The sequence below is a fragment of the Cyphomyrmex costatus genome, unplaced genomic scaffold (assembly GCF_001594065.2).
Source record: "Cyphomyrmex costatus isolate MS0001 unplaced genomic scaffold, Ccosl1.0 scaffold685, whole genome shotgun sequence".
Taxonomy (NCBI): domain Eukaryota; kingdom Metazoa; phylum Arthropoda; class Insecta; order Hymenoptera; family Formicidae; genus Cyphomyrmex; species Cyphomyrmex costatus.
Window position 1 is genome coordinate 752,032 of NW_017280250.1, and position 22,872 is coordinate 774,903.

Here is a 22,872-nt window from a genome sequence, read left to right on the forward strand (position 1 = left end):
GTCAATATGCAGAATGTCTCACAACTCGCAACCTTAATTTCTATGGCAGATGATAAATTTAGTACAGATTCTCTTTAGGAAAATGTCACTGCAGGATAGTATTTAAAATTTACCGAGCTTTTATTGCATTACGACTCATATGATTTAATACCATTTGAGGAAGTATATGTATATATACACACACACACACACATATGAGTTACTTTTAGTTTCATATTTCTGCTGTATTTATTATATATATTATTAGCAATAAGAGATTATTAAAATTCAATTTAGAAACTATAAATTTGATAAATTTTTATTATACATAATATAAAAAATGCAATAGATAAATTCAATAAGTCTCTATTAGAGTCAGAGTGAGATGAATTATTTTAAAAATCTAATGGTTTTATTGCATTCTTTTAAACGAACATATAAATGAATTTATTTGACTTCTTTTAGGTTCATTTTTAAATATTTACTTTAAGAGTTACTTGCAGTTTACGCAAATTGTTCAATTTACATAAATATTTTATAACTTATTGCTGTAATTCTTACAAATTTTTGTAATATTTTATGTAATTTCTTTCATAACTATTACAGATCATGAAATCACGTGTTAAAAGTCGTATGCTTGAAAAAAAAAGCAGAAGAAATAAAACTGATATAACGATAGATTAAGTTACATTAGGCAGTCCGCCAAGCAGTCTAATAGTAACGCATTCTTATGCTTCGCCGGATGATAGATCGTGATTGAGGAATTAGAATTGCACAAATTATTATGTGATATTTCATTCAGCGAAAATTAATTGGCAATTTGATTTTATTCGATTTCATTTCAAAAATATGTGTACAAAAAATAAAAATATATTTATTTTTAGAATAAATTACAAATGTATTGTAAATGTAAAGCAAATTTTTTTAAAATTTCACACACACACACACACGTAAAGTATGATTTGTTATGCTTTAACAAATTAGATAACAAAAGATTTATACTTTTGGATATATATTTTAAAATAGTAATGTTAATTAAAAAATTGTTTTCATGTTCTTTGTGTTAAGATAAAATCAATTTAAAAATTAAATCATATGAAAGTACGCCATTTAAGTTGTTTACAAGCCGCGAATATGTGTATGTCCCTTATAGAAATTTAACACTAATACTGGCCAATTAATCACTTATTTTCAGTATTAAAAATACTGTTAACAATACTGAAAATAAGTGATTAATTGGCCAGTATTAGTGTTAAATTTCTATAAGGGGTGTGTGTGTCCATTTTTTATACTTATATTACATTTTAATTTATACTTATTTTTACATTATTTTTTGTGATTTTTTATCTACGAATTGTTATTTTATTTAATTTATTATTTGGAAGAACTCATTTCTCCGTTTAACTAAACAAATATATGAATATACATATATAATTAGTAAAAAATATAGCTAAAAACCCTAATATTTTTAAATTTTCATTTAGTTATAATTTTTCTCATTCAATTTATTTGAAGTTAGTGTTGTGTAATTTATTAGGATGTGTATTTTTCTATCGTATGAAGTAGGATTATTAATAATCGTAGTGTTACCTTAAACGAATTCATATATGTCATTCTGAAATTAGTTCAACTTATGTTTTCGTTAAATGCAATTTGTAAGTGGTTGTTAATTAGTTTCATTCATCTCTTCATTACAATTAAAATGTAAAATTTCCATAAAAGGGTATTATTCAAATAACATTCTAATTAAATAAAAATCTATTTAACTTGGTTAACTATTTATCATTGAAATTAAAAAACAAAATTAATTTTTTTCTCTAATTGGGGGAGAACCAACCAATTAATTAATTAATTAAAATTTTAATAAAAATGTGAGGTAAGAGATAACATAGTAAATAAAATGCATAAACTCACATATATCCATTTCATTTTTATTAGAGATAACTGTTTAAAATCACCGAGACATTTTATCCGATCTTATCTCTTTCTCTTTCTAGAATGACTATCGGTGACATTCGACACTGTAAAGTCGAAAATCCGCGGCCATGTCCAATAAAGACGAAATTGCACGATCCAAACATACGAAATATACGCATTGATGTTTAATGCAAAATTCAAATTGCCTTCCGACGTCCCTCTCCTGGCGCAGAAACATATGACGCAATCTTGGCAGGTATTGTCAGGAAACCGGCGACATCTTTAATGTATGAGAGAGAAAACGGGTAGGGTACGTAGCTGCGACGTAATTGTACGAAAAGGGATGAAAGAGAAAGGAAGGGATAGGAAGATTGAGAAGGGGAAGAAGCGTTGACAGTCGACACGTGAATTTCTATCAAAGAAAATCGTGTAAATTTACATTGATTAATTGATCTCTGAAACAAGCGATCTGCAAAATTTTTAAACCAAAGTACCATTAATCTCTTAACCCAGAAATAGTCTCCTATATAAGTTGTTTTTATACGCTCAACTACGTTTTTATCTCGCTCAACGACGAGGAAATGTGAATCGACGTAAAATAGACATTGTTTTCTTTCTTTTTTTAATAACTGTTTTTATGAAACTTTAAATATGCAATTCTACCAAAAAGTACTCTTTACTGACAATAAATAAAATTTATATTAATTAAAATCTTTATGTTTAGAAATACTGTATTATAATAAGCTACTTTGCGTGTTTATTTTGTTTAATATTTGTTTTATTTCTAGTCACTTTTTTTAAAACACTGTGATTACATCCATATTTATAATATTTTCAAATGTCAATAAACCGAAAAATAATATAATAATATACAATATGTTGTTAATAACAGTGATTTTAATTGTAATATAAAAATATTTCAGGTGATTGTTTAAAAAAAACTGTTGCGACTATTCCCAGATTAAATGCATAAAAATTAAATAACAATTGAAGGTAAATAAAATATTATACAAAATTATTATCAATATTTCTTATGCTGTATAGTGTATACCAAACACGTTTTATACATATATTATTTTGTTTACGTAGAATTTTGTATTTATACATAGATTTAAATTAACTTTATGGAAAATGAGACACTGCAATATTTTCCAAAGAAGTATAATTCATAATAATTAATAATATTTATTATTAATTATTATTTAACTTATTATTGATGTAAACATGCCGTTAGTATCGGTTTGAAATTCTTCTTGCTATTATCAGCAATAGAATTTTCCAGTGAAAAATATTTTGTTGTCATATATCATAATTATTTCAAATAATATTTCCGATAATATTCGTTTTTCCTAGTTATTGTTTTATGTCTTTAAAATATATTCATTATAAATAAGAGACCACATATGTAGAATATTTGCAGTTGTTTTTTACAATGCAGATTGAAATCAAACCATAATATTGTATTTAACTCTCTCAGTAACGTTTACACATGTTAATAATATACATATATTACGGATATTTTATGTTAGTACAGTAATTTTCGTTACAGAGTAAAAGCATAAAAAATATATTTCGAAATACAATATCTCTTCCGTGTAAAGCGATGCACTTAACGGTTAAATGTATCTCATTCTGTTTATTTAACTCGCGGATAGGATCGGGATGAGCGGAATAACGAGGACCCGGAAGACGAGAAGACACTCGAAGTAATGCGAGTCGAGCCGGCCGGGTAACCGTTGGCGTTGATCCAAACCGTCTTACTCTGTTCGAGGTGCATTAAGACGCCTCGTTAGTCACGCATGGCTTATGCATAAATCAAAAAAATGTCCAGGCGCGATCCAATTAATTTCTTTTCATCGCCATCTTAACGATGGATCTGTGCGCGCGACTTTGCAACGGTTATGGATTAAGAATACAAAATAATGTTGAAAGCGGAGGAAGAGAGTGCACTTTATCATGGTCGCATATTTTTCGCGCACTCCTTGTAATATGCAAATAAAATTTGTTATATTAGCTTCCGTTATACCTTTCTCGTGTCTGTGTTTATAATCATGATGTACCTTTTATACATATCACTTTTTTCAATTTATTTAAAGTTATTTTTGTCATCTATTTAGTATATCATTTTGTATAAGATATTATCAGTTTCTCATTAGATTAAAAAATCAAAAATAATATTAAGTAATTATATTTAATAATAAAACTATTAAGTGCAATAAATTATATATTTCTTACTTAAGAAAAAGAAATGATTGGTTAAATTAATATTTTAAGAATTTTTCTGACTTTCACGTAATATAATTTATATAATCACTTAACTTATACCATTCATTAAGTAGAATAATTTAGTTTATAGAAACTCTCTCTCTCTCTCTCTCTCTCTCTCTCTCTCTCTCTCTCTAAAATACAAATTATATATTATTAAATGAATTCATTGAACTGAAGTCACTTAGACCAGTGTGCGTGCGTGCGGGTGTGCGTGCGTGTGTTTATAGTCGATTATTATATATTTAAGATCGTTTTAAAATCATAAGTGCGTGTGCGTACGTGCGTGCGTGCACGCATGTGTGTGTATATATCTATTAATCATAAAATCGTATTAGCATCTTAAGACATTTCTTAAGTCCTAAAATAAGTATCGACTACAAATATTGAATTATCTAACGATTTATCTTATATATATATATTGTGTCTACATTTTCTTTCTACATATTTAAATATATAAAACTCTGTATTGACATAAAATTATTATACTGTTGATCGATTAACAATACTATAATTATTTTTTATGCTCTGACAGTTATTTCTATAATTTAAGTAACTGAGAGTATCTAATAAATGTTATATTAAATTAATCTGATGTAGTCGTTTATATGTATAACAATTTATGTTATTGTTTACATTTCTGTTTCTATACATCATAATAAAATTTTTTTCATAATATAAAAAAACATAAGCTACATAAGCAATTTATGATTTACTAGTGCTTTTCTTTTTATTTTGTTAATGTAAAAGGTTCAAATAATCATGGACTCTATATATGTGTATGTGTGTTCGTGAATAAATGAACATCACACACTAAATGAAAGTAACAACAAGTGAATAGGATTAGAGAATGAATTGGATTTTAAATTAGAAATTCGTTTGCGCGTGTGTATTTGTATGTGTGTCTCGCTTCATCTTACTTTACTAACTGTCGTGGTTGCTAGAAAGCAGTTATTCTTATAGTCTATCACTATGTTGTCTCTGCTCTTTTACTTTTTACTTGCTTGACCTTCCAATCCTATTTTCTTTCGCTCTCTCTCCTTTATTACACCATACTGAACTTGTATATAGAATAAACTTTATCAGGCACAAATATATTCGACTCAAACAGTATTTTCTTTAGAACAATAACAAAAATTACAACGCATTTAACGAAGTAACAAAAATCATTCAGAGATAAATTACGCTCAAAACATAATAGTTAATCATTCATAAAATTCAGAAATATTGTTCTATATTTTTTAAAACCTAGTTTCTCTATACGTACACTGAATATTCAACACGAAGCGATGTAATGATTCACACGATGAATCGGTGTTGCAATTTTATAAAATATTATGTAAAATGCGATGTCAAAAACGCAACATTCTGCTTTCCAATTCCTGCAATTTGTTTACGTCAAACGATCCTTTCAAGATCGCACATTAATTATGCATCCGATCTATTAACTTTTATCAAACTTTCAGCGCAACGAGCTCTGCGTTCATACATCATGAATATTTATAAATAATTTGGCATGCATAGCATAAACAGATGTTAATTAGCAATATGCGATCGGACGGCATCGCTACCGTTTTCAAGCGTTCATTACATATGAAAAAGAAACGCGTCAGATGGGATTTTTGATTACCGATTGCAAACGAATATGAATTTTAATTTTATTCATATTGGTGTTTTTATCATTTTCCTCACATTTTCGATTAAATGGCAAATAATTTTCGTAAGTAAATTCTCATATTGCCAACATAACAGGTATATTTGTTATTTGTAAACTAATATTTCTTTAATTTTGTAATTTCAAGATTGTTATATTTCATTATTTTATTTACCTCTATTATATTTAATTATGTATTAATTGTGGGTGTAAAAATCGTTTAATAATAATTACATTGTGGTAACAAACAGGAAATTTGCTAACTATCTTCCAATCATCAAGCACCAAATTATGTATATTAATAGCGCTTTATAATCATTATAAAGCAGAGAACGGTCTACTTTTTACGTTTATTTCCTATACATTAAATTTGTAATAAAATCTTTTTGTTCTATAACTAGCTTAATAATATATTCCTTAAAAAAAATTATTATATGTATGTACGTATATACTGAGAGTAAAAATAGTTGGTATTATCATAATTTAACTATAATTTAATGTTGCGGTACCTCGTCAGAGATATACATCTTTTACATTCTATACTTTTCAATCTTTTGCAATTTGCTCCAATAGACCTTTCGTAATATTTCTTCATTTAACACGATAATTTTTGGTAATTGTTGCACCGCTGATGCTTTCTAAGTTTTACGACCTTTTCGACTACTCAACAAATTTTAAATCGATCTTGACGTTGATGATAATTGACTACATTGCAAGCATCCAAACGAACAACACAATGTTTAAAACTTTTTTCGCATTATATTAAAAAAGATTATGATTTTTGTAAAACTCATTCAATTTCTTATTATATTTGTCAAATTTCCGTTAATATTTAATAATTTGTTAACATTGAGAAAGACCCGATCGGTGTCAAAACGTTTGTTTGTCGTTTTAATTTAAAAATATATCTTCTTTATATTTTCTTCTTATTATAATTATAGTATTTTTATTTCGCCTCGTTGCCCGTTAAACTATTTTAATATTTATTTACTATTGTCAAACCTTCTCTTAATGTAATTATAATTATAATTAATTTTTTTTAGTAATTTTTAGAGTAACTATATATATTTATAATTGTTTTAATCGTACAGAAATAGTCGCTATTAATAATAACACTCACTGTTAGAAAATCTTTTGTTTTTTTCTTTCAATATATTTTTTATTACCACATAAATAGTAAGAATTGTTTTATTTTAATAGAATATGTCCCCTATATATATATATAAAGCTTATTTATTGTTAGTGTTTAATAAATTGTATTTTTCTATTAGACAAAAAACTGACAGTTGACAAATAAAGAATGAGTGAGCTCATCAACGGAATGTAGCCGCATTTTCCGGACGAACAATCGACTTCACCACCAACGTCAACGACGCGCGTCGCGTTACACCGTAGCCAAAATTAGCGCGCGCTTCGGTGAGTCAATTCGCGTGGCACACACGTCGCATTCCGACTTTACATAGAGCCGCGCCCCACAAATAAGCCGCACAACCACTTGATCCAACCGTCATCACGTAATTCCACCTTCTTGGCATGACAGCTTGAATACAGTTTGAAACTATATAGGATTCTTAGACCGATAGAATGATCACGTCAGTGTTCTAACATCAGTTTTTTTTATTGCGTATTTGATATTTAACCTTCAAAAGGTATTTATTTTTTATCACGTAACTCATTTTACATGCGCCAATTTATATGCAATATTGTATTCTTTAGATCATCTTAATAAAGTTCGAATTGTATAGAGATTTTGTTTAAGATTTTTTAATAACTGATATTTTTATTAGAGAAAAATTGAATTTGAACGAAGAGAAACGTTCAATACTATAAAGTAATAGCATCCTTGCTATTATAAGAAAATTACTTTACAAGTTACTTTTAAGTTATCTTATATATTTTGTTTAGAAATTGAGTACAAAAAGTACCACAAAAAATTCGAGAAAATGATAAAATATAATATAAAAAATTAAGTATTTAAACTTATCATACTCAATTTCTATAATAATAAATAATTTTATAAGTATAAACTTTTCCAATCTTGCTATATATGATAATAGTAGTAGTTTATGGATGTATTTGCGCAACTCCAGCTTATTATATGTATGCTTCTAATTGTTTACTCACAGCATTATATTACAATCTTAAATTTTTTTTTAATATTTAAACTGATTTATCGACACCGGTATTAAATATGTAACATATTTAACTAAAACTAAGAATAAAAATAAATACGACTATTTTATTTTTCAATAAGTTTTAAAAAAAATGATAGCTCTGTAAAATAAAAAAATTCTGAAAAATAAAATGTTCGAATGGTCAAAAAAATATGATATAATAAAAAGAGCGTGAAGCATTTGACTCACACTTGGTTGACATATATTTTTATATTACAGACTGTTATGTGCTTGTATATGTACTACCTAGGATTTATTTTTATTCCTAATTGAGAGAAATTCACGATAACATCAAAAAAACTTTTAAAAATGACCGAACTGCTACCACTTACAATTAGTAACTTGGTACTTTACCGCAAATTAACTCTACAACGAATAGCAGTAGAACATATTATAATATTCCACAACTTAGATATACATATACTGATAACTATTAAGCAAAAATTAGAGTCAATTTCAGGAAATTTGTCGTTAAAGTGAAAATTGCTACTAATCGTGAAAAAAAGCATTAACGACTTGTTCATAAAGCAAAATTTGAAGCATCTGTATCTTGAAGTAATATATGAATATTCGTAGATATTCGTGTGACTGTTGCTATATATCCTTTTAACATATGTTTTAAAAATTAAAAAGGACGTTGCACAGTAGTATCAACTTGCAATCCACTATGCGGGTCATGCAATCCGCGTAATAAATAAAGCTTATAGGTAACGGGCTTGCACGGACTAACGGTCTCACTTGTCTTACTTATTACTACGCGAAACAGGTTAATTGATCGATTGGCTACAGTACGACTCTGCGGTGCGACGTCGGGCTGCTTTCACTCTATGGCAGGTGAAAATCTATTAGGAATTTAGCAGTGGTCTCCTCCCTCTCTCTCACTCTTCTCTCGACAATAGAAATTGCCAATGAAGATTGACTTCATCTCAAATGGACGATTGCTGTACCTGCCGCACACAATTCTTTATAGCTCTAGAATATTTATTGTAATTTTCCATTGCTAATACCAACAATGTAGAATTCTCTGACACGTGCATTTTAAAAAATGTTGTGTATTAGATTAACATTCAGAGAACTTATCCTCTCTTTAAAACTAAATTATGAATATAGATTTTTTATTTTATATATATATATATGCGACTTGAATTTAAAAAATAGATATAAAAAAAGATCGAAAAATTTCTTTTTAAATGAAAAGAGTAAGTATTTTCATTGATGGAAATACTGTAAAGCTGTAATTTCCCTTCCAACTTAATCTTGTAAATATGATGAATATTTTGCACCAAACTAATAAATTCTAGATGCAAAAGTGTTTTTAGTATGTTTTCATAACATTTTTTGCTTTAAAATAATAATTCAGTTTTGATAAAATTAAATAATTCTCTGCAAGAGATATTTTAATTAATAATAATGTGATGAAAATATTATATACTTTATATAATTCAACAGAAATTTTAATTAAAAATAGAAAAAAATTTTAAATTATGACATTTTTAATTTAATACAGTTTTAAAATGCCTATATGATGAATGTATATACATACTTTATTCATTTTTAGACTGAAGTAGTATTGTGAATCTGCGAATGCATTCTATCATCTCTGGTTATTTACCTAACTACACTTTGTCTAACATTCTACTTAACATTTGAAACTCATAATCCTGAAATTCAGTTGTCATGGCTGTAACATTCCGCGAATAGTATAAGTTGAATTTCGAGAATTATGCATAAGGTTCTCACTTGTCTAATACAAGAATAATTTTACGTTCTTCCATCTACAAATAGCTGACCTCGTCATGTTAAAAAGGGATCACGATGCTTTGGGAGTTTCTGATTTACAAGATAGTCTTCGACCTCTGTGCTTGAGTCACGTATTACGAAATTGGATGCTAGATTTAAAAATATATAATTTTTGTAAGATCGATCGTTTGTAATAGAGATAATTATAGAATTTTTTTTTTTATGATCAGTAACGGATCAATTGTTACATTTGTCAGTAACCATTAAATTCCAGTATAATATTTACATAAACCAAAGAATACATAAATATGTTAAAAAAATCATGTTATACATACCAATAAATGCGCACACACACATACAAACACTTTAAAATATAAAAAAATGCATCGAGATCTTTAAACCTATGGCTTCTTCAATCAAAACCTTTTTAAATGTTCTATTTTAAGAATTAATGAACTATAAGTTAGATAATACTATTTTTTGACTTTGTTAATTTACACAGCATCCGCATTATAACAATTTGCTTCTATGACATCTCACTCTGATCTCATCTACGTGAGTACACGTGCACACATAATTAGCTATGCTTTATTAGCTTTATTAGCTGTACCGTGCTTATTACACGTGTACGGAGATGTACGTGTACGCAATTACGTACATATATTTGTGTAACTAAAGATAATTGAATATCTACCTGCTGTGCATACATCGGTGCTTTTGCTTAGTACTTATAAACAAAAAATGCGGAAAAATTTCAAACGCGAGATTAGCAATGTATCGGCAATATTACCGCATTTTAAGTGAGAATATTTTAATAAGTCTTTTGAAATTTCCGTGCTGTCGCCAATAAATTTTCGGCGACCGCGACACGTAAATAAACGCGGGTCTGCAAATAATTTTGGTCACCTTGTAGCAAAATATTTGCTCAGTATTTTGACGAGAGAATACATATAGGAGAAATAAAAAGATGAAAAAATGAGAAAGACTAAATATTGGTTTTTTTTTTCTTCGGGGAAAGGGAGCGAAAGATCGCGTCTTTAAAGATAAATACGGACAGAAGAATACGGCTGAGCGTTTCGAGAATTCCGATGTATATCCAGAATTAAATTGAATTTGTGCATATTCGCAGGAAATCCTATTTTTCGCCAGGAATATTACAAATAGCTCTTTCCTCCGCCTATCTTCTTCGTCTCATTCTTAATTCGAAATACAGTAATGTGCGCTATTGTAATGCGCATAAAGGCCAACTATCCTTGGCCTCGACAAAAGCTCGCGATTTATTGTTAATTTTGTACTACGAAATGCAAGCTGAGATTCAGCTTTCTTCTTTCCCTCTTCTCCCTTACCTTTATTCTCTTTCATCTCCTTCTAGTCTCTACAAAATCCTGCTTTTCCCCTCGTCGTTCTTTTATCTGTTGACTGCGATCAAGTTTCTGTTACTATGTTGCCTTGTATCAAGAATGTCATTAATTTACGCGCGGAACTTGTAATTTAAATTTCTATCTCGCGCTAGAATATCGCATGATGAAGAAACGAAATGTCAAACGGCATCGTGTGATCAAGTTTCGCGACAGGCGTTTACGAAACGTTGAAAGGGTCGTATGGAGATGTGAGGGTACGAAGTTTTCAGGTGGCATGTACCATGTTTAGAAGCGCAAGGGGACATAAAAGACGAACGCTATGATGCTGGACGACGTTTCCGTCACAAGGGTAAACTATGAACCTGCAGAGGGAACTTCCCGAATACACGTGAAAAAGAGTGTAACGTATGCGCCTCAAAGTTTACGAAAACTGGATTTTGCTTAGCGGCTATGCACTACACCATTATGTAGTTTCGGAGATTTTAGAGTTTAAAGATATCGCGCGGTACTTATACTTAATCTTTGTATGCGTCATCTCGCTATTTTTATTTATTTCAGAGAAGCCGAAGTAGAGAAAATTGAGTAAAAAGCTACTAGGTATTCTCAAAAGACTTTTAAGAAATGCTTTCATATATGAAGTGAAAAAAATTGTACAATTGTTTTGCGATACATCAGTTGAAAATCGTGTATATATGTATACATTTTATTTAAAAAATGAACTCTAAAAAAATTTTTTTAAATTGATTATATCTGTTGTGTACAAAATTTGAAATTTGTAAAAAATGATGTTAACAGTATCAATTAAATAAAACACATTTGTAATTAAAAGAAAACGCTTTAAATTATAATATTTCGAATTATAATGTTTAAATAGAAATAATATCGATTTTAAGATTCAGATTACAAATAAAAATATTTGAGATAAACAGATAAGGCTTTATCAAACGTACATGAGAATCCTGGAGGCATCTCCATAGGGAATCTTAAGAAAAGCCACGGACATCCTCTTTCTGGAGAAACTTACGTTCCTACGAGTTTCGTTTCGCAAACTTTTACCTTGACCCGGGAAAACGAACGAAGGAACGAAGGAACGAACGAACGAACGACGACCGAACGAATGAAGCTGGTGAGAACGCGCGCAACTGGTTGGGTCGGCGAGTTTTGCGACGCTTTTAAACGTCGGCCGAACTTTTCCTGAAGCGAGCTTTCGGGCATTGGGACGTCAGGGGACGCCGCAATTCCGCACGACTCTTCACAGACATCGAGAGAGTGAGAGAAATAGAAAGGAAAAAGAGAGATAAAAAGAGAGAGAGGAAAGATAAAAAGAGGGAGGGAGAGAAGAAAAGAGAATTAAGGGAAATCGATGAAAACTCTGAAGTTTTTCTATCACAATCTACACGCAAATCACTGGAAAGAATCAAAATTATCAAAAATCCATACATTATGAAAGTGCTCGTAATTTGTAGTTTTACATAAATCTTCTTTTGTAAATATAATATAAAATTATTGAATTGTTTATTATAAAATACTTATTATTATTATTATGAGCTGTGGTATTTATTTTAATATAACGTAAGAAAATTATCTCTCTCAGAAATGTTTCAGTGTTGTTTTTAAAGCTTGTTTTTTAGAAATAAGATACTGAAAGAACGCAAGATTATATGTAACATTTTTCGCTACTGTTGTAGCACTAAATCTAGAATAATAAAAAAATAGCCACATGTTTCAGTTCTCTTGTATGGTGGAAAACAGAAATGTAGTCTAGATTTTAAAATTACATCTACGTACTATGGATTGCGTATGTGTTGTTTGTTTAAGCGACGCTTACATGAACAAGCTTTTACGTGTAAATGGGAAACCAACCCGTTCTATTTCAAAGTTATATTGTCATATATAAAGAAAACATAATTAGTTTGTGGACAAGTATTTTAAAGAAAAACTGGGGACTGTTGAAATTGTGTAATACGCATTTTTTTACTTAAAATAATTAATAATAGCAATGCAATGCTATACATGTAAGAAAATAATTTTAGATTGACTTTTTTTAGAAACCAAAGTTTGATAAAAGGTATAAATATAAAAAATTTTCTTAATATACAATTATTAGACGCTTCTTTCTATTTGTTAATATATATACATATATTAGAAATTATTATCAAATCGTTAACTTAATAGATATTTCTTGAATAAGTAAAATGAAATAGATCTTTTTCTTAACAAAAGTATCAAAAGATCAATAATTTGTCAAATATACAAATCAATTAAAATAAAAAGGTCTCAGCAATTAAGTTTTACTAAGCAAAATGTATAACGAAATCTTATTATATTCGCTTAATTTCAAGTGGACTTTGTTTTAATAGAATTTTAATTTGAGATATTTAATAATGAAACTTACAGAGTTATGGAAAAAAAACGCTGTTCAATTCGCTAAGAAAAAGTTAATTCCGGATTGATCAAAGAATAACCGGACAAAGCCTGGCTTCTTGTTATACCTACAGTTATAAGATGCAGGCAACATGAATGTACGATACGTCGACTGATAATGAATTTAGCATACAGTTAAATATAATTAATAAAATGATTATGATAATTTGTTAAATAAAAAAATCTGCACGAATGAAGGAACAATCCCCATGATTAAAATTAGGATATCGTTATCGATCCTGCTTTTTTTCTATTTGCATATTTGTAGTAACGAGGTTATCTCTAAATATATCCGCAGCTCCCGTTGACTTTATTAGATATTCGCGAAATATTCAAGAGATATTCGATCTGTGACACTTTCAGGAATTAAAAACGGTCTGCTATATAGAATTTGCCTTAAGTTATACCTCTTTCATCACTTAACTTAGCTGAGCATCAATTTGTCAAATAGTGAATAATAAACTTTCAATTATTTAAAGTTTTAAATTAAGACTTTTTATTTGAATAATAATGTACTTTGGGAAAATATTTTTAGTTTTAGCTGAATGTTTATTTGATAAATTAAATTCCAAATTAATAAAGATCGTTAAAATATGTATAAAAGAGCAACAATAGACGAGAGAATTAAACAATATAAACAGCCTCAGTATTATCAAAACGTAGATTAAATATTATAGAAAAACAAAAAAATTTTAACTCTTTGAACTATAGTGTTGATGTAGTTGTTATAATTTCAAGCGAGAAACCACACGTTTCTTGCGGTATACATTAAAATAAATGAAATTTTTCGCATGTTACCACTTGCGCTCCGCAGTAAAGTTACAAAACGTGCCATTAACTTTTTCCTAAATTTATTTTTATTAATAAATGACCGTATAATTTAAGTATATTTTATACAAAATAATAATAAAAGATTAAGAAACTTCGGATACATATTTCTCATATATATATACGTCAAAAATGTAGAAACTGTTTATATATAAACACAAACTATTAAAAGAAACTTTATACGAATTTGAAAAGTTTTCCGAATAAACTGCTAGCATCAAATATAACTTCAAATATATATTCATTATGTTTCCTTTATTATAACCATAATTATATTAAAAGTCACTTTTTTCGTATTATTTCTTAATATCCTTTATGAAAACGATAAAACAAAATAGAAAAATACATTACAAAAAATTATAAAATGTATATATTATATATATATATGTATATTTAAAAATACAGTAATTTAATATTGCTCCGACAACTACGCAAGAATCAAATCTGTGATCGGGGTCGACAAATACTGATAGTCTTGGCGATTTCGGCTTGATCTATCGCAAGTCGCAACCGCCTGCTCAGCCGCGGTCAGTTTCGCCCGAAGGAACGAGTTGTCCCTCCGGACACGGAGAGAAAGGCCCACCACCCCGTCGCTCCCTTTTCCCTGGCTTACAGGCAGGGAAAAGCCCGTGGGGGTTGCGGACGCCATTCAACCGTAACAAAAGGCAATCACCATAGAAGTGGCGGCACTGGAACTAGCAGCGGTCATAAGTTATCGAAATCACGTCGATATTTCGCGGAAAGTTCCGCGAAACGAACTGTACTGTTGGTGCGCTGGAAGGTGAATAAAAGTGTGCGCGAAATATGATATAAATTGTACTGATTAAAATGTAACAACCGAGGGACAGCGACTAGTTTCACAACATAGACTTTAATAGATCGATTAACGATGAAAACTTAGTTAAACAATAACCAATGATGACGATTAAATTTTAATAATTCAGTATACTAACATGTAATCATTGGCTAATTGTAATATATTATATCAGTTAAACGATTTTAAATAATGATGACAGATTAATTGTGGTTTAATTAGTAATAACAACTGAAATCAATCAGATAAGTACAGTAATAATAATTAATTGGATTACAGTTGTCAATCCAATAAGCATTAATGGATATTAAAAACTCGTTTTTTTCAACAATTCTTTTAAGCTTAGAATATTTGCCTTATTGTAGAAAATAAACTTTTAATATTCATTAATATTTTTTAAAGAAGATGTTTGCCCACAGAGACGTTTTGTTTATTCGGTTTTACTCAAAACAAGAGTTGTCCCATTTTGCGTATATAGTGCTCGCTCAATTGTTTATCAAGTATCACACCAACTACGGTAGCGCGGCAATCAGTTGAGAATCTCTCGATATAATCCCGATTTTGCCAGAAAAAGCGATATAGGTTGTTTGAATTTTTACGCAAATCCGTCAAATCCGCATCAATGTAAAATTTCAAACAAATAAAAGATAACGTACTAGCTACACATTTGCGCTATATACGAATAAATACGTACAACAACGGAAACGTCCGTCGATAAAATTATAAAAAAATGCATCATCTGAACGATTTTACACGAAGGAATGGAAGGGGCATACAACCATCGTCAATCTCTGCACGTTCGTTCACATTCAATTGAATGCTCGAATACATCGAGTGTTCGTCGAATTGTCCGCTCGAAAATACACGAAATTACTCGAAAAGTTTTTCAACTAATTGTCTCTTGTTGCAGTACATGTTTTCAGAAAGTTTTTCGTAAAATTACATTGTTCATGTAATAGTACTTTAAATATAATAAGAATGATTTTATATTTAACATTAAAAAATATATAAAGTTACTATTTCAATCTGATATTTAAACAGATATTTTAACTTCTAATAGAGGATACTACTACACTAAATATCGACAAAATTATTGTTTTATGTAAAACTTATACTTTAAAAATATAATCAATTATTTACAACAAATAACAAATTTTATCTCGTTTCTCTCTCTCTCTCTCTCTCTCTCTCTCTCTCTCTCTCTCCTATTTAATATTTTTATTACAATATATTTTATGATACATTCTATAAAAGGCAATTTGACAAAATTACTATTAAAAAGTAAAAAATGGCGGCTTCGTTAATAGAGATCTTTAATTATATTATATAAAAATATATTTGTCGATATTAATTTATAAATATATTACATGTATAATAGTACTTCATTTATTGAAGAAATTCTTACGACTGATCTTACAATTAACCCTTGAAACAACCTGTACAGCGATGTAATTCAAACGCTTGGTTAAAAATTTCACAAATCCGTGAATTGCCGCCCCTTTCCGCACGAAATCTCTGCACGAAGATGGCATACCGTCATTATCCGAACGCGAAACATTGCAACACGCCGAGGGAAAACAGCGAGAGGGTAGCTCGCTACATCGATCGGGGTTAATATCAGGGGAGAGGAAGGGAAGCTTACAAATTGCACTCTCAATTTTCGTGAGGAAGCGCCGGCTGGCTGGCGTTGTGAGCTGCAAAGCAGGTTTTATCAAGTTAAAGCGGAAACGAAGAAGGGAGCTCGAAAGACGGAGGAAGAGGAGAAGACCATAGAAGGGGGAGAGGTAGGTCGAAGAGTGGACCATTAAATCGCAGCACCTGCAATTACATCGATCTAACCGTGTCTGATGATGTTGATTTAAGTTTAAGGAGGGCGGCGGATTTCAAGTCGTTTTCGAATTTCGCAAGGAAAATTAAACGCGGGAAATTATGCAGAAATCATGTGCATTTCAAAAGAAACAAGAAAGTCTTCGACCAGTAACAAAAATATATAGTAATAAAAGTATAGAAACGTTGATATCTTCACGAATTAGTTCACACGACTGTATTTTGTAAATTTTTCTTAAAATAATAACTTAGAAAAATATTTTTTATAATAAAATAAATAAGTTGAGAATACACATTTGTCTTATACTATTTCCTTATCCAATTGCAAAAGAAAAAAATTTCTCTTAAGATATAATAATTCAGACATTGATTAAAGTTTAAATTAATATTGATAGATATTGTATATTCGTGCGATCAGCAACGAAACATAAGAAAAAATATTGTTAGACTAGGAAAATGTAGCTAGAAATATTACGCAAGTGCAGTTAAAGGGGCCTGGTAATTAGAATCAATATCTTATTGTATTGCACGTTGTACTATGTGCTGAAGCATTAGGTAGCTTCGCACGGTTAAAATGTCTCGCCACAGTTGCCTGACAATTTTTCATCACGCTCGCATAATTAAACTTTCAATACGACGCGGTGGCGATCGCGTTTTTGCGATGGACACTTCGTGCCAACAAAAAGATCGTTAGCGGATTCCGGAAGTGCTATATCGATAGTTTATCGATTCTAATTTACTGGAAAGTCGTTATCCGACAAAACCCGATCGTCTCCGATTTATTTAATAATTATGAAGAAACTTAGCAATCTACGTTATTTTAATTTTAAATTGCAGTGGGGAATCAATATTTTTAAACTCGTGAAAATGTTGGTTATAATTTTTTAAATTAAATTAATATCAATCTGTCTGTGTCATTATATATCGTATAAATATTTGAATAATAAATAAAATATTTATGTTAAAGTATTAATTATCACAATGTTATATCTTTAAAATGAAATAAAAAAAAGAAAAGAAGTATGTAAAATACGTAGAAATACATAAAGTGAAAAATTATTGATAAATAATGTGAATAACATAAAAGTAAAAATAATCAATATTTAAGATGTGTGAAATATGGAGATATAAAGAATATTTATTGAAATAATTGAACGGCTTCGAGTTTGGTGGGTATACATTGCAAAAATATCTACTGCTTTGATGAAGTGCAAAATAAGATTCGCGAAGCAGTTTCTTAATGGCTTCATGCGTTAAACTTCACGCCATCGCAGAAACTGAAGGATTTCGTTGTATAATTAGACAAGTTAATTACAGCGAAGTACGTAATAAGCACAGACTTTAAATTAACTCACGACAACCTATTCTCGGTATTTTGTAAGTCGGACCAAAGTCATGTTCAAAGTATTTATGTTCTTTCCGTTTCATATCGTATTTGAGAATACTGATTACACCTTTATCATTAATTGTTATAATAAGAAACAATATAATATAATGAAATAAAAAAAACATTACGTAATTTATTGTGATCACCTGTGATATAATGCGAGAGAGAAAAAAGAGCGAGAGAAAAGGGAAAATAAAATTTTATCATTTAAAATTTGTCTTGTACATCCATAAAAAAATTTTTTTAATAAAGGAGTGTGTTTAAACTCTTTCATAAATATAAAAGATATTTCTCGAATAAAAAATATAATTTCAAATACTATAGTTACTAAATGCTTACGGCGAAAAAATTATAAATTAATTAAATTTTTCCGTTAAATACAATAAAATAATTTTAAATGCGAAATTTTGTAGCTTTTATAAAATAAAAACGAAGCAGAAATGTAAGATAAAAATTATTACAAGAAAAGTAATTAAACGTGCGCGGCGTATCTGAGGGATAAATAAAATTCCGGACGTCCCGTTCCGTATCATGCACGCACTTTGACGCATTAAGAACTCGTAAAAGCGTCCATTACTCAGATATTAAACATACTCTTGGCACTTATGCGTCTTCTTGCTTATGCACAAGCTAAATTTCGAGCTAATTTTACCTTGGAGTCGCTTGTTTTCACGAATGGTTTTGCTTAATTGCGTCGCACGCTTCAGCATTACATACTGGTACTTACCGTGATCTGAAACAAAAATGCAAACCAATGATTTTTAATATTTTATAATAAATAATATATACATATATGTAGAATGTGCGTGTGCGTGCACGCGCATATATATATATATATATATGCGCGCGTTTTATATAGATATATATATATACATACAGGACAACTACTGCAATATTTTTTAAGAAAGTGCTCCTGAGATAATTTTTAATTCAAAATTCCTAATAGGAAAATGTCCAAGTTTTCACAAATTTATAACGATTAAAGTTCACTAATGATAGAACTGATATTTTACGCACTCAGGCATGATAACACAAAAAATGATAAAGATGCTACCGCCTTTAACAAAAAAACGTTATTAATATCAAAATGCTAATATGTATATTAATATTATGATACTAATTATATTAAAATTGTAAAAATAATTTAATAATTATAAAAATCATTTCTAAATAATAGTTATTAATTATAAACGTTCTAATAATGTTAAAATAAATTTTGATTATAATTTTCAAATGCAAATACAATTAATTTTTATAATATACTAAAATATTAATTACAATCCAATTAAAATGGTTAAATATTTAACTAAGAAAAAATTTTATTTAAAGTTTGCTGAAAATTTTGAAGTTGACAAAAAACATTTCGGTATCATGCAAACTGGAGAAAATTTGAAATACTACATAAATGAAATTTAACCTATAATAATGTTATTTTTTCATTGCATTGCATTGAAAGATGAATCTACAAAATAATATAACATTACAGCGATAAAAGTCTAGTTAAACGTTTTTACAAAATGTTTAAAGACTATTGAAGATGTTAAAAGCAAAAATTAAATACAATCAATTAATGTGTGTGTTTTTTTTTTTAAGGAAAGGTACATATAGAGCTAATGTGATGAATCACAAGAGATAAACGATTTTCCAAATTAAATAACTGTAAAAAAAGTTTTTTTTACCGTAAAATTCAATTCTTTTATGAACTATGACATCATTCATGTGAACAATTTGATTATTCCAATAATTTCTATTCTCTGCGCGATGCACTATACGTTATTAAAAAAAAATAAACGCGTAGGCACTTATATCACATGAGTGCACTTTCCAGGCACTTGGCGTATCGATGCAGTTATGGAGTGAGTTTTTGCGCGGCTTTACAGCGCATTTTTAGTGAGAGGTCGGTGGGTTGTCTTGCATTACATGTCCATAAGTCGGCGGTATATGGCGTTAGATAAAATAAAGTACGATGCACTTTAGTCGATGAAGACGAAACGCGAAAAACTCATGGTGATGCAACATCGCAGTATACATCGACGATCAATATGATTCTCGATTTAATGATATTGAATTAGATATATGTATACAACATCATCGTTGTTATTAAGTAATAATTAAATTACATCGCGATACAATATATATTATAGTTATTTATCGCTACTTTTGCCATTTAAAATTTCATTTACTATTTTTCTTCAAAATAATGTTATTCCATTTCATAAATTAGATTTCAAACAATAAAAGGCAGACGTTTCTATATTATTTTTCATGAAATCGTTTATTCTTTGTGATATTTACGTTTCTTTTGTGGCGCCTGTATTGTCGTTTCGTTAGAAATTTATAATGAAAAAAATTATAAAATGTTGATATCAATTAAAATTAAAATTATAATTTTTTGACAGTATAATTCCATGATCGCACAGTAAATCATTCGCTATTTGAAACTGTATGAAATACGTAATCTATCATAAATGTTCGAAAATAATTTTAGAAAATAATTTCAACAAAACTGAAATTTACGATAGAAAACAATAATCAATCTTTTTACTCCGAAAGACACAACAGTAAAATTACAGTAATTTTAATTGCTCGACTTTTTATGTGAAAGCCGGCCGATATGCACACTTCTTGCGAAGCCGCATTGTATATCGCGCCCAGCTTTATTTTATACATGTTAGATATTGCAATTGTTCAAAACATGTACACGCAGGTTTGCGTTGTTGCGTTAGTCAATTTTCGCTTCGGCAAACAGCCTTGTATTTATAAACGCGTTGATATTTTCGACCGTCATAAAGCAAACGTAATACCACGCGGGATTGCAAAGTGAGAGGAAAAGAGAGAGGAGATTCGCGATTTTGATAAAAAGGTTACGCGTCCATTTTAATCGAACCGCGAGATTGCAATCGCGGGTGCACCGAGCTATCGAGTTTCCCGCGAAATATTAAATGCAATGCGTATGCAATCGTATCGACGATTCGTGTTACAATTGCATTTATTTTTATGGCAGCGCAGAGACACCTCGGCTCACAAACATTCTCGATTATACTCGTTAAATATAGAAGAATAAAGGTAAACAGAGAGAGAGAGAGAGAGAGAGAGAGAGAGAGAGAGAGAGAGAGAGAGAGAGAGAGAGAGAGACAGACAGACTTAAAAGACCATCAAAAAGCACATTGAACACTTTAACTGAAATATTTTATTATCTATTTTATCTTCTTTCCTTCGACTTGTATCTAAACTTTATATTTTTTTCCTTTTTGTTTGAAGTGATATAAATCATTTGCTTTTCTTCTTCAATCATGTACCTAATTTTTTTTTATAAAATATTATTAATTCGCTAATATAATAAAAAAAATATGGAAAGAATTAAACAGTAAAAATTATCATCTTTTGTTCTTCATCTTCTTGTTTTTTTCGCGCTGGTGATAGAAAGGATTTCTTCAATTTCTGCAGGTATTTGCAATTCAGACACGGACGTCTTAGATCGCGTTTGGATAAGACGCATGCAAAAAGCAGTATCTATTTGCGTCAGAACGCTCTTACTAGACCGGAGGGCAAGCCTCAAGCAATCCTTCCACCCACATTTAGGCGATGGGATGGTTCTTCTTCACGCGCGTTTACAAGGCGGATCGTATGCAAATCTCTAGCGGCTTAATTACGCGACACGCCTACTATATGAGGTCTCAGATCGCACGTAACGCGAACTAGAAGCCAATATATATGGTCGACGATAAGAAGAAACTCTCATTCATAGATCGCTGTCTGTTCTTTTACATATCGTTAGATGCCGATCGAGAGATAAAGACATTGAATAATTAAGAAATATCGAATAACAAAGAAATCAGATAAATGTGGCAGTAAATTATGTGCTTAGAATAATACATTTTTATTAATATATTCCATTTGCTCGGCTATTGATTTTCCAGTACTTTTAAAATCTTATATCTCAAAATACCTTTTTAATTATAGAATAAATAGTCTAGCGATGCACGATTATCACCAGTATAATGCAACAATTACAAATAATTTAAATTTTATTACAATTTACAAACCACCCGATATAACCACCTGAACGCTGTCACGTAATGAACGCTTCCAAAGCATCACATGCGAATCTTACATTTATCTTCCTCCTTCCAACCGACTAATCCGTGGCGGATGGCTCGTTCGTTCAAAGAGAATAGCGTTTAGGTTTCCATGGCGCAACAATATTTGCATTTTCATGACGTAACGCCAAAATGTAGTGGAGAAGGCGACGGTGAAACAGAATAACAAATCACGCCCGAATACTGTTTTTAATCCTTTCGTGCGCGATAAACTGTCAGGAAAATATGACGAAAATAGGATACTGCAAAGTTTAAATGCGATTTATATATGTTTTTCCGATACGATTCTTACAGTATACCGTAAATAAATCATTGTGTAACTTAAATAATCTCGACCACTATCCTGGACAAAATTTAAATTGTAAATATAAAATAAAGAAAAATTTTCTTTATATACAATGT

General features: G+C 29.7%; 1 protein-coding gene across 4 annotated transcripts in view; it reads right to left on the minus strand.

The window, feature by feature from the left end:
- The window catches only part of LOC108780146 (uncharacterized), a 197,551-nt gene that overhangs the window by 113,288 nt on the left and 61,391 nt on the right, over positions 1-22,872 (minus strand). For 2 of the 4 annotated variants that reach the window (XM_018547753.1, XM_018547750.1), the window contains exon 3: positions 19,098-19,103. The exons of 1 other annotated variant lie outside the window; for it this stretch is intronic. In XM_018547753.1, the coding sequence (XP_018403255.1) occupies positions 19,098-19,103 (6 nt within the window). Of the gene's footprint in view, positions 1-12,040; positions 12,099-19,097; positions 19,104-22,872 lie in introns of those variants that run through there. One more of the 4 variants, XM_018547752.1, reaches the window with a different exon arrangement.